The sequence below is a fragment of the Theobroma cacao genome, chromosome 5 (genome assembly GCF_053813885.1).
Source record: "Theobroma cacao isolate CCN51 chromosome 5, ASM5381388v1, whole genome shotgun sequence".
Taxonomy (NCBI): Eukaryota; Viridiplantae; Streptophyta; class Magnoliopsida; order Malvales; family Malvaceae; genus Theobroma; species Theobroma cacao.
The window spans coordinates 31,160,368-31,180,296 of record NC_142643.1 but is presented as its reverse complement, the minus strand read 5'-3'; the positions used below and the strand labels follow the sequence as shown (position 1 = coordinate 31,180,296).

Sequence of the window (19,929 nt, the reverse complement as noted above, 5' to 3'; positions counted from 1 at the left end):
CATTGATTCTGGTGCCCTAGATCATATGATAGGTAATTCAAATCTTTTTTTCACTTTCCAATCACATACAACCTCCTCTAATGTTACTTTAGCCGATGGATCAACCTCTTGTGTTCTTGGTTCTAAAACTATTAATCCAACTCCATCAATTTCATTGTCCAATGTCTTAAATCCACCTAAGTTTTCTTTTAATCTAATCTCTGTTAGTAAACTCACTCGTGCCTTGAATTGTTGCATCTCATTTTTTCCCAATTTTTGTCTATTTCAGGATCTTGCGACGAAGCAGATTATTGGTAAAGGTTGTGAGTCTGGAGGTCTCTACTACCTTGACACACAGGTGCCGAGATCCATTGCTTGTTCAAGTGTATTGACCCCTTTTGAGGTGCATTGTCGGTTGGGACATCCTTCTCTATCTTCCTTAAAAAAATTATATCCTCAATTTCAAAATGTATTTTCGTTGGATTGTGAGTCATGTCCGTTTGCCAAACATCATCGTCTCCCTTCAGTGTCTAGAGTCAATAAACGGGCTGTGTCCACTTTTGAGTTAGTCCATTCTGATGTTTGGGGTCCTTGTCCTATTGTGTCTAAATCTAGTTTTAAATACTTTGCTACTTTTGTTGATGACTATTCTCATGTCACTTGGCGATATTTAATGAAAAATCGTTCTAAGTTATTCTTTATTTTTTGTGTCTTTTGTGCTGAAATAAAAACACAATTTAATGTTTCTGTGCGCAAACTGCGAATTGATAATGCCAAAGAATATTTTTTCGATAAATTTCAGTCCTATATGATTCAGAATGGCATTCTCCATCAATCTTCTTATATTGATACACCCTCTCAAAATAGAGTTGCCGAGAGAAAAATAAACATCTCCTTGAGGTAGCTCGAGCACTTCTTTTTCAGATGAAAGTTCCAAACAGTTTTGGGCTGATGCTGTCTCCACAGCTTGTTTTCTGATTAATCGAATGCCTTCCTCTGTCCTTCATGGTAATATTCCCTATACTGTGCTCTTTCCTTCCAAGTCTTTGTTTCCTATTGAACTTAGGATATTTGGTAGTACATGTTTTGTTCGTGATGTTTGTCCCCAGGTCACCAAATTAGATCCAAAATCTCTCAAGTGTGCTTTCCTTGGGTATTCCCGCCTTCAGAAAGGTTACAGATGTTATTCTCCTACTCTTAACTGATATCTTGTCTCTGCAAATGTCAATTTCCTTGAAAATACTCCTTTCTTTTCCTCATTTTCTAGTTATGATAGTCAGGGGGAGGAAGATGATCTACTAGTTTATACTATAACCCATTCTGTCAATACCACAGATATTCTTGCAACTGCTCCTGCACCTGCTCAGCCACCTATTGTCCATGTCTATTCCAAACGACCAGAGGCTCAAACCACATGCCCTTTACCAGTCCCTTCACCGTCAAATCTAGTCTCCAATGATCATGAGCCTAGTCTTCATCTCCCTATTGCTCTTCGCAAAGGTAAATGTCAGTGTACTTATCTTATTTCATCATTTGTTTCTTATGATCACTTGTCTTTTTCTTCTAGTTCATTTGTTGCATCTTTGGATTCTATTTCAATTCCTAAAACTGTTCATGAAGCCTTGTCCCATCCTGGCTGGCGTGCTGCTATGGTAGAGGAGATGGTGGCTCTAGATGGTAACTGTACTTGGGATTCGGTAGATTTGCCTGCTGGGAAGAAAGCTATTGGGTGTAAATGGGTGCTTGCTGTAAAGGTAGATCCTAATGGATCAGTGGCTAGTCTTGTAGCTAAAGGGTATGCCCAGACTTATAGTATTGATTATTTTGTTACTTTCTCTCCAGTAGCTAAACTTACCTCTGTTCGTTTATTCATCTCTATGGTGGCTACTTATGATTGGCCTTTACATCAATTAGATATCAAGAATGCTTTTTTACATGGTGACCTCCAAGACGAAGTGTATATGGAGCAACCACTTGGGTTTGTTGCTCAGGGGGAGTATGGGAAAGTCTGTCATCTTCAAAACTGCTTGTATGGCCTGAAACAAAGCCCTCATGCTTGGTTTGGCAAATTCAGTGAGGCAGTTCAGGAGTTTGGGATGAAAAAGAGCAAGTGTGATCACTCAGTGTTTTATAAACAGTCCGAGGCAGGCATAATCTTACTAGTAGTGTATGTTGATGATATTGTCATTACTGGGAGTGACTGCAGGTATTTTATCTCTCAAATCCTTTCTTCATACCTAATTTCAGACAAAAGATTTGGGGTTGTGAAGTATTTTTTGGGTGTTGAGGTGACAAGGAGTAAGAAAGGTATATTCTTGTCTCAAAGAAAATATGTTCTTAACTTGTTGACTGAGATAGGAAAATAGGGTGCTAAGCTGTGTAATGCACCAATGACTCCTAATTTGCAACTTACAAAAGATGGTGAATTGTTTGAAGACCCTGAAAAGTATAGAGGGCTGGTTGGAAAATTGAATTATCTTACAGTGACTCGTCCTAATATTGTATACTCTGTTAGTGTTGTCAATCAGTTCATGTCTGATCCAACAATTAACCATTGGACAGATTTGAAACAAATCCTATGTTATTTGAAAGGGGCTCCAGGATGTGGTTTATTTTATGGAAATCATGGACACACTAATATTGAATGTTTTTCAGATGCAGATTGGGCAAGTTCCAAGAGTGATAGGAGATCCACTACGAGATATTGTGTTTTTATTGGAGGAAATCTAGTCTTATGGAAAAGCAAGAAGCAGAATGTAGTATCTCGGTCTAGTGCAAAATCAGAATACAGAGCTATGGCACAAACAGTGTGTGAGGCAGTATTCATGTATCAGCTATTAAGTGAAGTTGGTCTTAAGTCTTTTTTGCCGGCAAAGCTGTGGTGTGATGATCAAGCTGCTCTCCATATTGCCTCCAATCCCATGTTTCATGAACGAAATAAGCATATTGAAATTGACTGTCATTTTGTTCGTGAAAAGATTCAGCATAAGTTCATCTCTACAAGATATGTTAAAACTGAAGACCAACTAGGAGATATCTTCACAAATGCGTTGAATGGACCTCAAGTTGATTATATTCATAGCAAGCTGGGCATGATTAACATCTATGCTCCCGCTTGAGGGGGTGTGTTATAGAATAGGAAATGTGTAAATATTCTTTTATTAATAAACGTGATTATAGGAATTAGAAATCACCATAATTATAGGGATTGGGAATCATCATAATTATAGGGATTTTATTTTCTTTATTCTTTTCCTATTTTATAGATGTTTAGGCTGTATATATAGATGATGTATTATGAATGAAAGATGCTGAGTTTTCTCTTCCTAAATAACAGTTATCTAAGACTAAAGTCAGCAAGAGTTTTGAGAATTTCTGTTTAATGAGAGGGAAGAAGCACATCTTTGCATGTTACTAACCCTTAACCAAATATGAAAGGGGTAACAAAATTAGATGTAGTATCCCCATATCCTGCACTATTTCATTCTCCATTTTTGAGCTTTATTAAGTCACCTTGAAGAATCTGATTATACCTATGCCCATACAGGAATGTGATAATAAATATTTTAAGTTTTCTCAGCAAAGAAATGTAAAAAACAAAATTAGATGTAGTATTCCCATATCCTGCACTATTTCATTCTCCATTTTTGAGCTTTATTAAGTCACCTTGAAGAATCTGATTATACCTATGCCTATACAGGAATATGATAATAAATATTTTAAGTTTTCTCGGCAAAGAAATGTAAAATTACTAAACCTTGCAAATGTAAAATCTAAGATAGTTTTTCTTTTCTACATATCAGTATAAACTGAGGAACCACTTTGCTAATGATGGAGGAAGAAGATATCCTAGTTGAGAGATTCAATTATTTAGGACTTTATTTTATATTTTATAGGTTTAATTGTATCTTTCCAAAATATTTAGAATATTTTAGAATAATAAGGTTATTTTATATTAATTAGTATTTACTTCTTTCACAAGTGTTAGGGTTTTAGGGTTATCTTTGGTATTTTGCACTTTATAGGGTTTTGGGTTTAGCTATAAACACCTATGTTATTTTAGTTTTAATTAGGTTTTGATTATTGAATATTGAGATTTTTTTATATTGGTTATTGGGATTTTCCACCTCTATTGCTTGTCTCAGTTTCCTCTGTTCCTCCCTATTTGCTTCTGTCTAAAAATCTGATTTTCCTATAAATTTCTATTTTCTATCTCTTTCCCCTACTTGTTCCACATCAGCTATTCGATTCATATGATTTTCCTGACAATGTGGCTCTAAGCAGATCCATGAGCTGCCAAACCTCTTGGCCATGGTAAAAGGGCTGATCAAGAAGCACATTTTACTAAATAGACACCATAGTTTCTCCATATGGCAATCAAATCCATGACAACTAAATTAGTTTTTGATGGATACCTTTAGAAATTTTACATCTCACTAAGAAAATACTGTGGAATGTGATTCTCAAGTTCATAGCCAACCTTCAATAAGCCGGTAAAACCTCTGCTAGAATGACGAAGCTTTCCTTAGATATGGTCTTGCTCTTAGTTGACAAAGGATGTAACTTGTTTCAAGCATGCAGAATTACAGAAGCAATGATCCAAATCAAAGATATCACCACTTGAGACACATCAGTCAAGAATAAAATTAAATAAAAGCTCTCATAAGAGATCAGTAGCTATGAGTGTGTAAGAGGCTAAGAGAACCAAAGGAATTAAAATCAATCTCATTTGCATTCAGCACAAGACCACCACAAAATACTAGGACATCTCAAAGTATCCAATGGAATTAGAATGCTTACTGTTGGCGTCTTAAGATAGTTTCATTGTCCAAAATTGTTGCAGAGAGAAAATTTGCTGGCTTCAAGGATCGCATGTTTTCACTAAGCCATTTTCCATATGGATTTGATGCAGCCACTCGCCTTTTAACCTCTGTATTCTCATACACCTAAAAATTAAAGTACTTAAGATGTAAAAGAGTATCTTGAAGCATAATGGTTAAATTGCTCAGTATTTGAGCATTTACAGATCCTTAGGAAGCAAAATTAAAAAATTAAAAAAAAAAACAATTACAGAAGAAAAAACATATCATAAACCCCAATATCACATAGGTCGATTTTAATGACATAAAAATAATTTACCAAAAGAAACCCAAAAAGAAAGAAAAAAAAAAAAGAGAGAGAGCGTTGATATAAATGAACAGACAATGATCACAAATAATCATTATGAACAATTTCAGGGAAAAAGTTGGACAGGCACCATATCAAACCACAATAAATTGATATACAAACCTGACCATTTAATAGATCAACAGATATCATCATGCCAGGACCTAAACGACCCTTCATGGTAACTTTTGAATCATCCACTGGTAAAACACCAACCTAATAAGAACAAAAGTAGGGTCATCGTTATTATATAGTGATCCAGAACCTGAAGCAAATCACATAAACACCAACAAGAGATATGAAATCTAACAAATATTTGCCATTTTATATGCACATAGCAATATTCTAAATATCATTTCTATGTGCAACAAGACAAAAAAGTACAGAAGTTTAGGTCATTTGACATCTAAAATGACTTAAAGTTAGACAGAAAATCTGAAAGGTTCGCTCATATGCCTCTTTAAGCAGAGTCACTTCTTTTCAACACAGAAATCATCAAAGCATGTTACTTCACAGAAAATTGAAATCTCATCATATTACCTTAATATCAATCAATATTTACTCTTCTAACTCCATTTATTATGTACATAATAATGATCTCATCATATTGCCTTAATATCATTCAATATTTACTCTTCTAACTCCATTTATTATGTATACTATTTTGCTTGCTTATATTGAGACAGAAAATTTCATCCTTTGATACTATCTAAAGTGCAACAACCGTTTATTTGTAGTGTGAACTAAGACAGCTTATTTTAATGAAAATAGATTTCATTTTGATTCCCCAGGACATTGCAGTCACCAACACCAGATTAAGTTTCCCAGTCAAAAGTAATGTTTTAACTTCTATGTTTCTGAAAGCCAATTTCTAAACTGCTATTGGACAGAGTTGGATTCTGACTACTATCAATCATAGGAACTGAAAGCATTAAAGGATCAAAACACACCTCAGATGCAACATATACAACATTGTCAATTGTCCGCCAATATCTAGCAGGGCGAAGTCCATTCCGATCAAGACATGCCCCAACAGTTTTTCCATCACTGAGCCACACAAAATAAAGTAGCAACTTTAAAAAATAGAACAAAAACTGTGGAAAATGGAGAGAGGAAAGTGCAACTAAGCAACAGAATCATTTACAAGGATTTGTCTGCCAAAAGTTTAGTTATAACTAAATTATGCTACTCATACAGCTGATGTTAACAACCTGATGTTTATAGCAAAGGCAATTCATATACACTTTTCTCTTTTGAAACCACCCATTAGAAACTTTAGTTCCTTTACCATTCTGTGATTGTACTGGGTAGCCACAAACCAAAAAAAGAGAGAGTATTACCTATCAATGTCCACAGCAAATCTACTCAACATGCTCGATTGTAATATCAGAAGCATTACCATCCTTAAAGTATCAGTTACATTGACTGATCTTTAAATTTAAAGCCTGAGGTACTCCTTTTCCAATTAAAATAGAAATGAAATCTATAGTTATCACTAGAAAAGCATATCCAAAAAATATCATTCCATCCAAGGACTACGCTGTTCCTAATGCACCAGCTATCTTGTGGAATCAATCAAAATGCAAGCTACTGAATGCTAACAGCTGCAACAGTATAAATGCACACACGCATGCATACACACGCATATGTATGTATTTGTGGCTGTTCCACCAAAATCATGCATTTCACAGAAATATGCAAGTAATACGAGGCAGACTGTTCTAGTTGTTTCAGTTAATTTAAAAGATTAGTAGACACTATGCATTCAAGGAGACATTGATAACAAAATTACAAGTCCTCTAAATGGGTAGATCAGTTGCTGAAAGTATTACCTAAATAAGAGTAAGGCAGGTCCATCCCAAGCTTCCATCTGACCCTTGTAATAGTCATAAAAGTCTACAACCTAACAAGAAACAATTAACTTAGTATTGTCCACATGAAATATAATTAAAATCACATAAAATTTGCTAAAAACAAGAAGTAGGATAACCATAGATACATGTTAAACACTAGATAAAACATGCTATCAAAAACTTTGGCTCATGCTGGAAGGCATTACAAAGAAAGAGTGCATGACACAGTGCTGAATGTGGTTGAGGCCCAATTAAGAATCGTAAATCATTAGCAATCATCCAACTGACCAAACAAATGGGTATAGGCTTGATTATTTATCTGATTTAATTTAGCTAAACAAAATAACTTAGAATTTAAAATAATATCAGTAAAACTCAGAGAAATAATCATACCTAACTTAAGAGAAGAAAATTTGTTTAATGAAAAAAACCCCATTTTTTTCCCATAGCAGAACACATACCTCAGGATATTTAATTGACAATGTTGGATGATTCTTGTATGCCTCTGGGACAAGAATCATGAGAGCCTCATCAGGAGTACGGCCACTTCGTATAAGTAACTGGACAAAATAAAGAGAACAAAGTAAAATTCGCTGACAGCTCATGCATTAAAGTGAACACAAGTACGTGGGAAACAAAATCTGTCAAGGAATCCTCATGAGAACCATACTCTTGACATGACACTGAAGAGGCTAAAAGATAGTATAATCTAATATGTATCATTTGCAGCTTGAAAGCATGCGAAATTTCAGGAAGATAATAATTACTGGAGAAAAAGGGATGCAATGCAATAGATTCTCTTTTGCAACCATGAGCACATCAAAAGACAACATATTATAACGGTGTTACTCATTGCAGGAAGCACTAGTCGAATGTTTCACCAAATTGAGACATGGAACAATATTGAATTACAGTGCTTGACTCTTATTCTTTACCCCTCTACCTCCAACTAGAGAAGAGTTTTATCACATTCCATTGCTGACTTTGTTTCAATTGAAGAACATCTATTGTAATAGTGAAATTTCTGAATTTGTGAAGATGCATCCTGAATGGTTTGTTTGCTTCATAATTTTTGCTTTTTAATGCCAACTATAGTACAACCAACTCTACAATATCTTGTATTCAAAAAAATTAATAATTCACAATGATTTTCAAACAAGCAAGAACTTTGCTTCAACAAAAAGTTGCTCTGAGCGAATTATTTCTAGCTTTTTAACATTAACGCACCAGAACCCACTCCTTCCTCAAGGATGCATAATTTCTGTTGTCCTAAATCTTACATGATATTCCAGACCACATACAAGGAAATAACAACACATTCTATCACTACATATTTAACTGATGGCAAATTTTTATGCCCCTTATTTCCTATCCATAAATGTCACCCACACAAAAAAACAATTTTACTTGTGACAGAAGTCAAATAAATAATCAAATTACACAAACTAAAACTAGTAAGTTTAAACAAAGCCAATTCAATTGATTATTTGCACTGACTCAGGCCCTTAGCAATTTGCATCCTCTAGGAAATAAAGGTTTTCTTTCCTTTATATGATATTAAATCCACAAACTACATTTACATTTAGCGCCAAGGACTATACACGATACTCGTTCCACCCTCAAATGCTCATCATAGTCAATACTAAGATAAAGAACCAGATCCTTGCACCTAGAATCTGGTCAAACACTTAATTGGCCCATAAATAATAGAAAGCTCAATAACCATTCACTGATATTTTATCATCCCAATAGTATACTATAATTCTAATAAAGTTATAGCTCATACCTCAGCTGCACTATCAAGATTTGCCGAGTCAGATGCCTTTGGGTTACCAAAAGGGCGAATTTCATTTTCCCGACCACGCCAAACAGGAGACTTCAACGAGGTTTCTCGAGACTGCATCCAATTCAAGTTCCCCTGAAAATTTCATTTAAAAAATCAGGACTAGTACGCAGAGAACAAATTCAGGTCATAAATCACAAATGCAATACTGGAAATAATATTTTTAGACAAGCTCGAAATTTAAAGGAAATTAACCTGTATGGTATTGATCTCTCCATTATGACCAAGGAACCTCATTGGTTGAGCAAGAGGCCACCTGGGACTAGTATTTGTGCTATACCTTCGGTGATAAATGGCAAATGGAGACTTATAAAGATCATCCTGAAGGTCAGCATAAAATAATCCAAGAACTTCTGAACGAAGCATGCCCTTGTAAACAATAGTTTGATTGGACAAAGAACAGAAATAAAGCTCACTTCCCCAACTCTCTGAGGCTGCAGCTCTTTCAATCAATTTTCGGCAGATGTATAGTTCTCTTTCAATGTCATCAACATTCTCTTCCTTAATAATTCTAACAAATACCTGCTGTATATTGGGCATGGCTTCTTTTGCATAAAAACCAACCACAGATGTATTTACAGGAACAGGCCTCCATCCAAGCACCTCAAGACCCTCTTGTCTAAAAGTATTTACAATTACTACAGTAGCAATTAGAACTAACAGTTAAACACCAGAATACACATGTAAAAGACAGATTCGATAACAATGAAACAGAAACAGAAAATATATTGTACACAGTTGAGCAAAATTATTTCCACAGGATTAACACTCCGTCCCTGTGACCAGAAATTTACAAAAGCTATAATACAAGTGCTAATTAATAAATAAACAGATAAGAGCCTCAAATAAGCTATAGGCTGATTAAACTGCATTTTGGGAAAGTCCCTTCAAAGATATTCAATCAATTTGGAACTGAATCCTGATATATCTAATTCAAATGATTAAGAACTCCAGTTCATCTGCCTAAAGCAAATAGCAGTAGCTAATTGAATAATACTATTAGGTACACAAGTTGCTCATAAGAAGAAAGGTGAAAGAGAAGCAAAATTATGATTTTTTTCTCCCTTAAATATTGGGATAGCAAACTTAATGGAACTGTATTCATTTCATCGATGTCAAACTTTAGTCAGGTATCAATTCCTCATCTTAATTCCAAAATAAATTCAATAATAAAAAGCAAAATTATATTTACAAAATTTAGACCAGAACTGAAACAATTCAGTTTATTAAATTTTCACATGAACTCTCAAAGAAATTCTTTATTTGACTTATACACATTAACAGTACATCAATAGTTCGATTAGATAAATCCTCTTTGGAAACTAAGGGGTAAAGTCAAAGGCTCATCAAAAAAAGAGTTCATTTGGTCCAAGGGAAAGTTTCCTTGGTTGTTAATTGGTCATTAGGGCATTAACTTTTTCCTTTCAGTTGAGTAATTGTTCAGGGGTGCTTTAGTAGCTTTTGGTTCTTCTGGTACAGGCCTCAATCATGGTTCGTTAAGTCTTATATTGGCTAGTAAAGTACCTAAGTTAGACTTAATTCTTAAATCTAATCCATTTAAGAATCCTTGTACAATTAGGATAATATAGTATTTCTTGATTTCAATCTGTGTGTATTTCCAGAATGAGTAGAATTAAAATTAATAAAAATTTGGGTTACCAAAGAGTTAGTTGTACTTGAGTAATTTAGGGTTATTGCTCAGATCACAGCAACCACAGTCGACTATCTTCCTCTTCTGCATATTAAACCTTTAAAACTTTTAGACAAATCCCCACCAATTAAACCTTTTGAATGCAACTGAACCCTAATACCATTTGGCTCAGAATTTTCATTCCATGATCAAATCTTAACTAAATCAAACCATAATTGATGCTTTAACCTAATTCTAAATCCCACCTAATTCTAAATCCCACAGCCTCCTAATCCCTGTTTTTCCAATCCCAACCACCACAAACACTACGACCAAAACGTACTTGTATCTTTCCTACATCATATATTCCTTCTTTTAAAAATCTTTGCAAGTCAAGGCCATAAAGAAAATATGTTTTTGGCCAAGGGATAGCTATTTTTTTATGTAAAGCTTATTGTAAAAAATTTTAAATCCTTGTCTACAGAATATCCTTGATTTAAACTCAACACTGCCCACAAGAAAGGTAAAAGATAGAAAATTTTCCAAAAGTTCTTAAGTACTGTTAACAAAGAGACACAGCTGTCCAAAAAGTCATGAACATAAAAAGGAAAACCAATTTTGTCCAAACCAAAAACAAAATAAAGAAAAATACCAGCATAAAACTTCTAGATAACAAAATTAAGGGCAAGAAGATGGTTTAAAGGTTTTTGTAATAATGCAGCAGCTGACAACAATATGACCAATTAAGTCAAGTGAACTAGATCATAGACAAAGCTGCATCTCTAATTTATCAGTGCTGCAACAATTATTCTTTTAAGTCTTCACTATCCAAGACACTAAGCATTTTCCAATGCATCTAGAATAATCTCAAGAAAGTCCAAGACGATAAAGCAGAGGAGCTCTGTGTTTCAACCAAAATGAAAACTATAAGTTTCAGAAGACAACCAAGCGAATGAACAGATAAACTACTAGCTCATCAAAAATATTGCTTTAAAAGGATTGAAAACAACACCACATTTGGAATTTAACACAAAATACCTTTTAGATGAGAAGAAGGATATCATCTGACCTATGTTACTCAGACTCAGGGGGTGAGCATCAGATCTGGGTATGTGTCGGATACTGATATGGTCAAATTTTTCTAAGGTTTTCCAAATATTGGAAGGTTGCAGTCCATTGGAGAAGTGTTCAAAACGGGTAATTCAAGGAAAATGAGGAGTCAAAGCACATAGTGTGTGACTATAGCATCTCTTTTTACTTATAATTCAAGAAACTAGAGATCTTGATAAGACTAACCATTGTACAAGAAAGTTAGGATGGCTTGGTAAAAAACTCTAATATATTTCAGCATTAAGTTAAAGAGGAAAAAGCGAAAGAAAGAGGAGAGATGAAAAGAAGAATACTTATCAAATTAAGAAGTCTAACTAAAAACAAATCTAGATAAATGCAAGGGTCCCTTCATTAGATTGGACCACCAGAAGTTGCAGGAATTGTCCTTGGCTTCCTGCACTCCTCATTTAAAACCCTAACGGACTCTGTCATATTCCATCAACAATTTTGCCACTGCAAAATGTAATTTTCAGAATTCCAAAAGCCAATATGCTATTGCACATAGCAAGGACTAATTTCTGCTCAAATGATTAAACTATGAAACTGTGAGGAATCTTCAGCTACATCAGTTCAATATATGGTTTTTATCTCTGAACTTAAATCCCTATTCCAATTATAACAACTTCTAGCCAAATGCCAATCAGGATGTTTTACATCTACACAAAAGAACAAAAGCTTCATGCATACTTGAATAATATGCAAAAATAAGGCAGCAAATACAATCCAATCATAATGCCCAAATTTTAGGAACAGAGAAAAGCAAAAGAGTTAAATCAAATTAAAGGAAACAATAACCTTTTTTCGCTTTTTCCATAAGGTTATCATCTTTGGGAAGAAAAATCATCCCTACACCAGTGTGCAACTTATCAAAGGATGCTATCCCTTGCTCTTCAGCCCAGTTGTCAAATAGATCCCAAGGGATTGAAGTCATCACTCCTGAACCATCACCAGAATCATTATCTGCTCCACAACCCCCACGATGCTCCATGCAACCAAGAGCTGTAAGTGCATCTTCAACAATTCCATGTGATGCTTTATTATCCAAATTGGTAATGAATCCAACTCCACAAGCTCCTCTTTCTGATATTATATCCTCCAAATTTGCAACCTATATATGATTCAGATCATAAGGAGAGAAAAGAAAACACATGAAATGACACAGCTTATTGATGAGCATACAAGTAAAGAAAATGTAAAGAAATGCAACGTTGGCTGCAATTTTAAATAAAAAAGATCCATGTTGATGTACTAGAATATTGAGTGTATTCCTATTTCTGTTGTTTCCTCTGAGTCCTAGAAAACAAAAGGTTTGTCATACCATCATGAAGAAAAACTAAAAGCAAAGATAAAGAAAATCAATACTAAGAAAAAGAGATTCAAAACAAATAAAGTTTCAAATCACAGGGATTGTGCATTTCGTCTTGAACCCAAGAAGGGAGAAGAACCACTCTATGACAGTATGACCCTCATTTCTCGTGAGGCAATAAAGGGGGAAGATGCAGCATCACTCCTTTGACCCTCATACCTTAATTATAAATATTATACGGTGCACCAAACTTAAACATCTCCCTAGGTACTCAAGAAGCCAGGTCATTTCACCCTAAGACACATAAACCTATGGGTTACACCAACATAAGCCATAAATAGTGGTTAAGGATCCCAAAGAACCTCTTAGCTTCTAGGAAGCTTTCTCAATGTTCAACCAATTAACACTTGGAAATTACATTGAACATTGAAAGATGAAGAAAGGTTAGATTGGGCATGACATGAATGCTTATTGTTTTGTTATATCTCCAGCTGAGGCACAGCCATATTATATAGAATGCCCACAGAAATAAACCTTGCAAATTTAAAACAAAAATACAGAGGAATTTGGAGACAAAAAATAAGTAAGACCAAAGTTTAGAAATAAAAATATTTGATGATAATACAACTTTGTAATTCCACACACTTGAAACACAGAACTTAAGGCATACTAATAGGCCTCCATGCTTAGCAAACCTTTCACTACCTAATTCATTCACCAAGTCACAATCACTTCTAACACTAAACTTAACAAAACCTTGTGAATTCTTGCTTTGACCAAAAGCAAAGAAGAAAGAAACAAAGAAAAGCCAAGAACCATGACCTTCTAGCTACTACGAAAAGTAGCATATGTTTGTGTTACGCATAATACCAACAGGTCACAAAAAATGCCGTCTTCACTAAATTCTGAACAGCAAGAATGTGACCAAGAACTTGGTTTCTCAAAAAGGAAGTGCTACTGGAAGGAATCCTGGCACACAGTGCACCTTAAGTTCTAATGAATGGCAGACTATGCCACCCATGTCACTAGCACGAAAGCTGAGTTGCAAAAGAAGTTGAGACAACAAGGTATTACACTATTACTTAATTTTAATTCACAAATGAGTTCAAGCTTAGCTTAATCAGTGTTAAGAGTTTGTACTTACAATTCAAGCACAACATTTATCATGAATTCTAAAGTAGCAGCGAGCACTCCCTGCAGACTTTTTTTTTTTTTTTTTGTTTTAGGTGTACATTGCTGCTCATGTAGATTTGTGATTTGTCAACCCATACATGACCCTAGTTTGCTAACCAGCAATTTTTATTGCCACAATTCCATTTTTAAAGATAAGACCTTTCAAAGAAGTATTCAAATAATTACTTTCTCATAACGTCAGCCATTAGTCTAACATCAAAAAGCAAGATACATTGGCAATTAATGGACGCCCCTGACAAATTCAAACAGCATATAAAATCTTCTGACTAGAACAAGGGAAAGCAAGAAGCAGCGCAAAAGCAAGATCAACAAGAAAAGGGCATGCAAATGTGACCATTCATAGCACACTTTCTGACAGTAACTTGGAATATGCTCCCAAAATTCCAAACACTAAAATATCATATAAAAGATTCTAGAGCATATTTCATTTTAACACAGTATTGGACTCCAACTTCTGAGTCAGAGGCAAGCGAGGTGGCCTACTTCTAAATAACATGGATGGCCTCATCACTCTTATCATTAATCATTACATACAAAAAGAATTAGTGCCCAAACTTCAATTTATATATACTTTGGCCATTGACGCTACTGAAAGTTGAGTCTTGAAAAATGAATTCAAATTTCAAACATTGAGTAAGCATCATTTGGTTCTTACGCCAAAACATGTGTTGCTTATTCTGTGAAAGCTAAAAATTACATGGATTCATTTTAGACATCAAAAAGATAGGATTAAAAGAGAAACTAAATACGCAGTATTTTTTAAACAAATTTCTGGCTTCCAAAAGCCACATTTGATTTAATTCGAACCTTTCAAAAGTAAGAGAAGTAGTTCCAAACGCTACCCACACAGTAGAATTCTCACAAACAAAATAGTACGAGTTTTAGTCGTTACTATTAATTTCACATTTCTTTTTAAATTGTTGCAAAGCAGAATCATCTACTCCATTCTTATGAAAGTACAAACATGCATTTTCTTTTTCTATTCCGAAGAGTACAAGTTTTAAATTTCAATGATTGAAAAGAATAAAAATGAAGGGCGCGTTCGCTTCATACGTATGCAAACAGTAGTCGCTTCTTGTATTGTTGTATACATAAACAATTGAGTCATTCGATTGCAAAAAGTCAAAACCGAAGGTGGCCCCTCGTCGCCATTATTTTGTATTAAGTAGTAGAAAATATGATTGAGAGTGGAAACTCCACCTTGGGTTGAGGAGTGGATGATCGATGATCGGACGAGGAAGTAGTAGTGATACTAGCTGGAAGATGAAGAACGGCTCTAACAGAATTGTTGGTGGCGGCAGTTGAGAAGCAGCGCTTACTCCGAATATCGGCGGAGAGGCCAATTCTCCGCCTGGTGGTAGCCTTGGACTTGCAATACAAACCGACGAAGTCGACGACCAGCAATCCATTGTCAGAGGAGAAGAGTACCGAGGTGGGCTTGGAAGAGAGGTAAGGAATAGGAGATAGAGATTGCAGAGCCATGACGAGAGAGAGAGAATTTTTTTTGTGGGCGAGGACTGAGGAGAAAAGAAATGTGGATTTGGAGAAGATAAAATGGGAGAGAGCACCGGAGCCACCCGCCTCTCCTCTGCTGTCTGCTTCTTCGCTTTGTTTGCCTTTCCATTTTCTTTTGTTTTGTATTTTGATTTGTTTGGATTATATGCTTACGTCATTCCATTCTGACTTTGGGTTTCAATCTCCTACGGCCCAACTCAGAGTTACATCCTCCGTAATGCAAATGTGTGTACCGTAAGACGCTAAGACTTTAGTCTTGGCATTTCCATCAAGGTAGGAGAATCTTACTTTGGTTTAGTAGAACCTAGTTACTGTTTTATTAGAAATAGCAACGTCATATATCAACAGAATTTGTTGATATTTTAATTAGTTTTTTAAAAAAAAATTCAAAAAATATAATATTTTTAATTAAATTTAAATATATTTGTTATAAATATGAATTATATATAATTAAAATGTTAATTATCTTTCAATTATAATTATTTTTAATTAATGATTCAATTACTAAATATAAAACATATGACAATCTATACCACTATATTAAAAGAGGCTCCAAAAGAGCTTTCACGTTAAACTACGTCTATGGCTCCATATTTGCATGCCACGTGGCCTTGCTGGCATGTGGCTGCATTTGGAGACTTAAAACATGACTTCATTTGTTTGGATTATACGCTTACATCATTCGACTCTAACGTCGGGTTTTAATCCCCTACGGCCCAAGCATAGCGTTACATCCTTTACAAACGCTTCGTTGGTGATGCTAATGTGTGTATTGTAAGACTGCAGGACTCTTCAGGTTGGCATCTCCATCAAGGTAGGAGAATCTTGCTTCGGTTTAATAAAGCCTAGTTACTATTCTATTGGAAATAGCATTTGTTGACATTTTAATTAGTTTTTTTATAAAAAAATAATATCAAAAAGTTCAAAAAAATAACATTTTTAATTAAATTTAAATATATTTATTATAAATATGAATTATACATAATTGAAATGTTAATTATCTTTCAATTATAATTATTTTTAATTAATGATTTAATTATTAAATATAAAACATGTGACCATTGATACTATTATATTAAAAAAAGCTCCAAAGGAGCTCTCACGTTAGGCCACGTCTATGGCTCCATGTTCGCATGCCACTTCACCTTGTTGGTATGTGGCCTGGTTTGGGGTTGCGCTTGGAGACTTAAAACGTGGCTTCATTGTGCGTTCTGGGAGGCCAGATTGAAGGCTTAAAAGGTTGGCAATTGAGTGCATTTTGTATGTGTCTCTTCAGTGTTCAAAGTAGTCTTCAGTCTAAGTATCCATTGGTTAAATGTTGGCAATTGAGTGCATTCTGTAAGTGTCTCTTTAGTATCCAAAGCAATCTTCAGTCCAAGTATCCATTGGCTATTCTAATGATTCCTTGACTAGCTCTCCAGGCTTTCAGCAACCGTTTATGGATCCAGTGGTTATTTGAAGAATGCTTTCACCGTTTTCTGGGTTTAAGCAATGAGAAAACACTATGCGATTTTACATGGGTTTTTCATTAGTGATTTTTGTGATTTTTTAACAGCTATATTATGCTTGATTGTTTGTCTATTGGGAAGTGAAGCCTTACATGTGTGGCTTAAAATCAATTGTCTATTTTTTTTTTTTTTTTTTTTGTGCTCGATGCCTTATTTTCTTTTGCATGTCTTTCTTCCATTTATTTCCTTGGTGTTATCAACTCGGGTTGGATTGTATATTTTCTCCATAAGTTTCTGGCTCCATATTTTGCTTGCAGTGTTTCACTTTTGCTTCTTCTTTCCTTTCTTCCTATTTGGCATGGTTTTATGGTGGATTGTATTTTGTTTTGATCATTTTGGATTTAGGGTTTTTTATTTTTTTTTTACTTGTTTCAGATTATCTGTTGGTTTTTTTATTTAGTTTTTGTTATTTCGTTTTCCTATTTAGTTTTGGTTTTGAGTGGTTTATATTTTTCTTTTGATTTATTTTGTATTAGGGTTTTGATTTTCTATTTGGGTTTGGATTTAAGTTGGCTATTTTAGTTTTTCTCTCAGTTTAATTTATTTGTTTTAGATGTTTTGATTATAGACTTATATTTGATTTTTTTTTTTTACGCTTTATTGTAATGCAAATTCCCTATTGTTTTCTGGGTTTTTTTTTTATTGTGTTTTCTTATTTGATTTTTAGATTTTTCCTTTATTTTTGCAATGCAAGTGAATTGTTGGATATTATTTACTCTTTTTGTTTTCATTTTAAGTTTGATTTAGGCTTTTAAAATGAGCTATTAGTAAATTTGTATGATTGTGTTTAAAAGTTTATTTATTAGATTCAAATGGAGGAAGTTTTTAAGGTTTGTGGTGAGATTTTATGATCTGTTAAAAATTAGGTATTTGTTATTTGAGATTCATAGACTGCTTATTGCATTTGTTGAAATGATTTTATTAATTTTACCAATTTAGTTTCATTGTAATTAAAACATTATTAGATATTATTTTGGGTAGCTTTTCCTTTGAAGATTGTCCTTTGCTCTGTCTTGAAGGTGATTTTCTACTCTATTTTTTACTTACATTCTGTTATCTCCTAACTTGGAGCAACGTTGCTAAAGATTTATGGAATGACATTTACAAATGCATGTATATCTTAAATTGATTTTATTTTGTTTTGGTAATTTATTTTGACTTGATTGTTTTATAATGTAGTTTTGTATGCAGTTTTATCATTTCTTCTAAATGTTAGCACAGTCTATTTGAATATTATATATAGTCAATCTGTCTTCTTTCTTTTTTATTAAACATTTATATGCATGTGTGTGTATATGTAAATATATATACTACTTTTTTATGTTTTGGGAACTTCGTTACTCTATTTTCATGTCCTAATTTTTCTATCTTTGGTAGCTTTATGTATTAGTATCAATGTTTGTTATCTAGTGCCTATGTCTAAATTATTTTTATGTGTTCTTTTCTTGATGTTTTCTATAGGCATATTTTACAGATTATTTTGGAATAGAATCTGTTGTCTTTTAATCAACAGAAAAAGAGAGAATCATTAGTCACTGTAAAGTTTCATAACTTGGTTTTGTTATTGATTCTTATATGTTTATCAATTTCAGTTTTATACATTTTATTTAAAAATGTTAGTATTTATGATTTGTTTTTGCAGATCTAGTATTCATTTGTAATTGTAACGTATCATAACTTACTTGACTTTAATTTTATATTTTTCCCTATGGTTTTGCAATTATGTTTAAAAGCTATATATGTTCTTGTGAAATAAAAAGTGTTCATTTATCACATTTAATTATTTTGTTGGCTTAGAGTAGCAATATTTTGTATTATTATTGACGGTCCAATTTCGACAAAAACAAAATCCTTCTCACTATTAACGAAAGGATTGATCGTTAAACAAAATCAGCAAGCTGCAGTATGACCTCTTCTCCCTTTAGCAATGAGAAGGATGTTTTTTTCCAGCAAAAATTTGAACCAATCAATGCCAGTACAATCATTTTTAACTCAATACAATCAGATGAATATCTTTCCAGTTATTTTGTTAGTTTTTGTGTTGTTGTTATTTCATCCTTAATATATATGCTTACTATTTTTTAAAAAAATTTTGGTATTTTTTTCATAATATTTTGTAAAGCACTAGGTTTTTAGTATGCTTATTGTTTTTGTTCTATGTAATTTCTGACAATTTTATGCTATTATATGTACTAATATTTTTTTGTCAAAGTTTTGTAAGCCATATGTTTGTTTATTTTGTTTCAAGAAAATCTTTCTCATTGTTAAAGGAAGAATTTGGTAGTCGAACAATATTAATGTGCTCAAGTACGACCTTATCTTCCTTTAGTTATGAGAAGGATGTTTACTCTTCACAAAATTTGACCATCCCATGACGATGCAAACATTGTTAACTCCATACAATCAGGTAAGTGAATGCATTTATAAATGCATTTATAAGTGTAAGCTATTAAAATTCTTAAAAACCTTAATCCCATCTTTATTAATCTATTGTTTGTTTTATTGTTATTTAACCTTTATTGTTATTGTCTAATTTGTTCAACATATTATAAATATGTTTAAAATTAAACTTCTAAAAATTAATATCGATTTTTTTTATTTTCTCTTAAAAACATTATTGGCTGACATTGCTTTTGGTTAATTGCTTGATAAGATCTTCTTTACAAGTCGATTTGGAGCTCAATCTGTAAAGGTTGAATCAACAAGGAAACTAGACTGCAATCGCTTGCTGTAACGTGTTCCAACGTATTTATCTAATTTATTGTAGTATATTTATTTAGTTGAATTTTCTTTTGGTTTATTGTGGTTTTATTAGTTGGGTATTG

General features: G+C 33.6%; 1 protein-coding gene across 1 annotated transcript in view; it reads right to left on the bottom strand.

The window, feature by feature from the left end:
• The window catches only part of GLU2 (glutamate synthase 2), a 42,780-nt gene extending 27,090 nt beyond the window's left edge, over positions 1 to 15,690 (bottom strand). The window contains exons 1-9 of the mRNA XM_018121143.2: positions 15,282 to 15,690; positions 12,377 to 12,689; positions 9,037 to 9,479; positions 8,785 to 8,916; positions 7,460 to 7,558; positions 6,978 to 7,048; positions 6,096 to 6,192; positions 5,269 to 5,361; positions 4,780 to 4,925 (exon numbers count right to left, since the gene is read on the bottom strand). Coding sequence (XP_017976632.2) covers positions 4,780 to 4,925; positions 5,269 to 5,361; positions 6,096 to 6,192; positions 6,978 to 7,048; positions 7,460 to 7,558; positions 8,785 to 8,916; positions 9,037 to 9,479; positions 12,377 to 12,689; positions 15,282 to 15,563 — 1,676 coding nt within the window. The 5' untranslated portion in view covers positions 15,564 to 15,690. The remainder of the gene's footprint in view (positions 1 to 4,779; positions 4,926 to 5,268; positions 5,362 to 6,095; positions 6,193 to 6,977; positions 7,049 to 7,459; positions 7,559 to 8,784; positions 8,917 to 9,036; positions 9,480 to 12,376; positions 12,690 to 15,281) is intronic.
• Between the last annotated feature and the right edge of the window lie 4,239 nt (positions 15,691 to 19,929).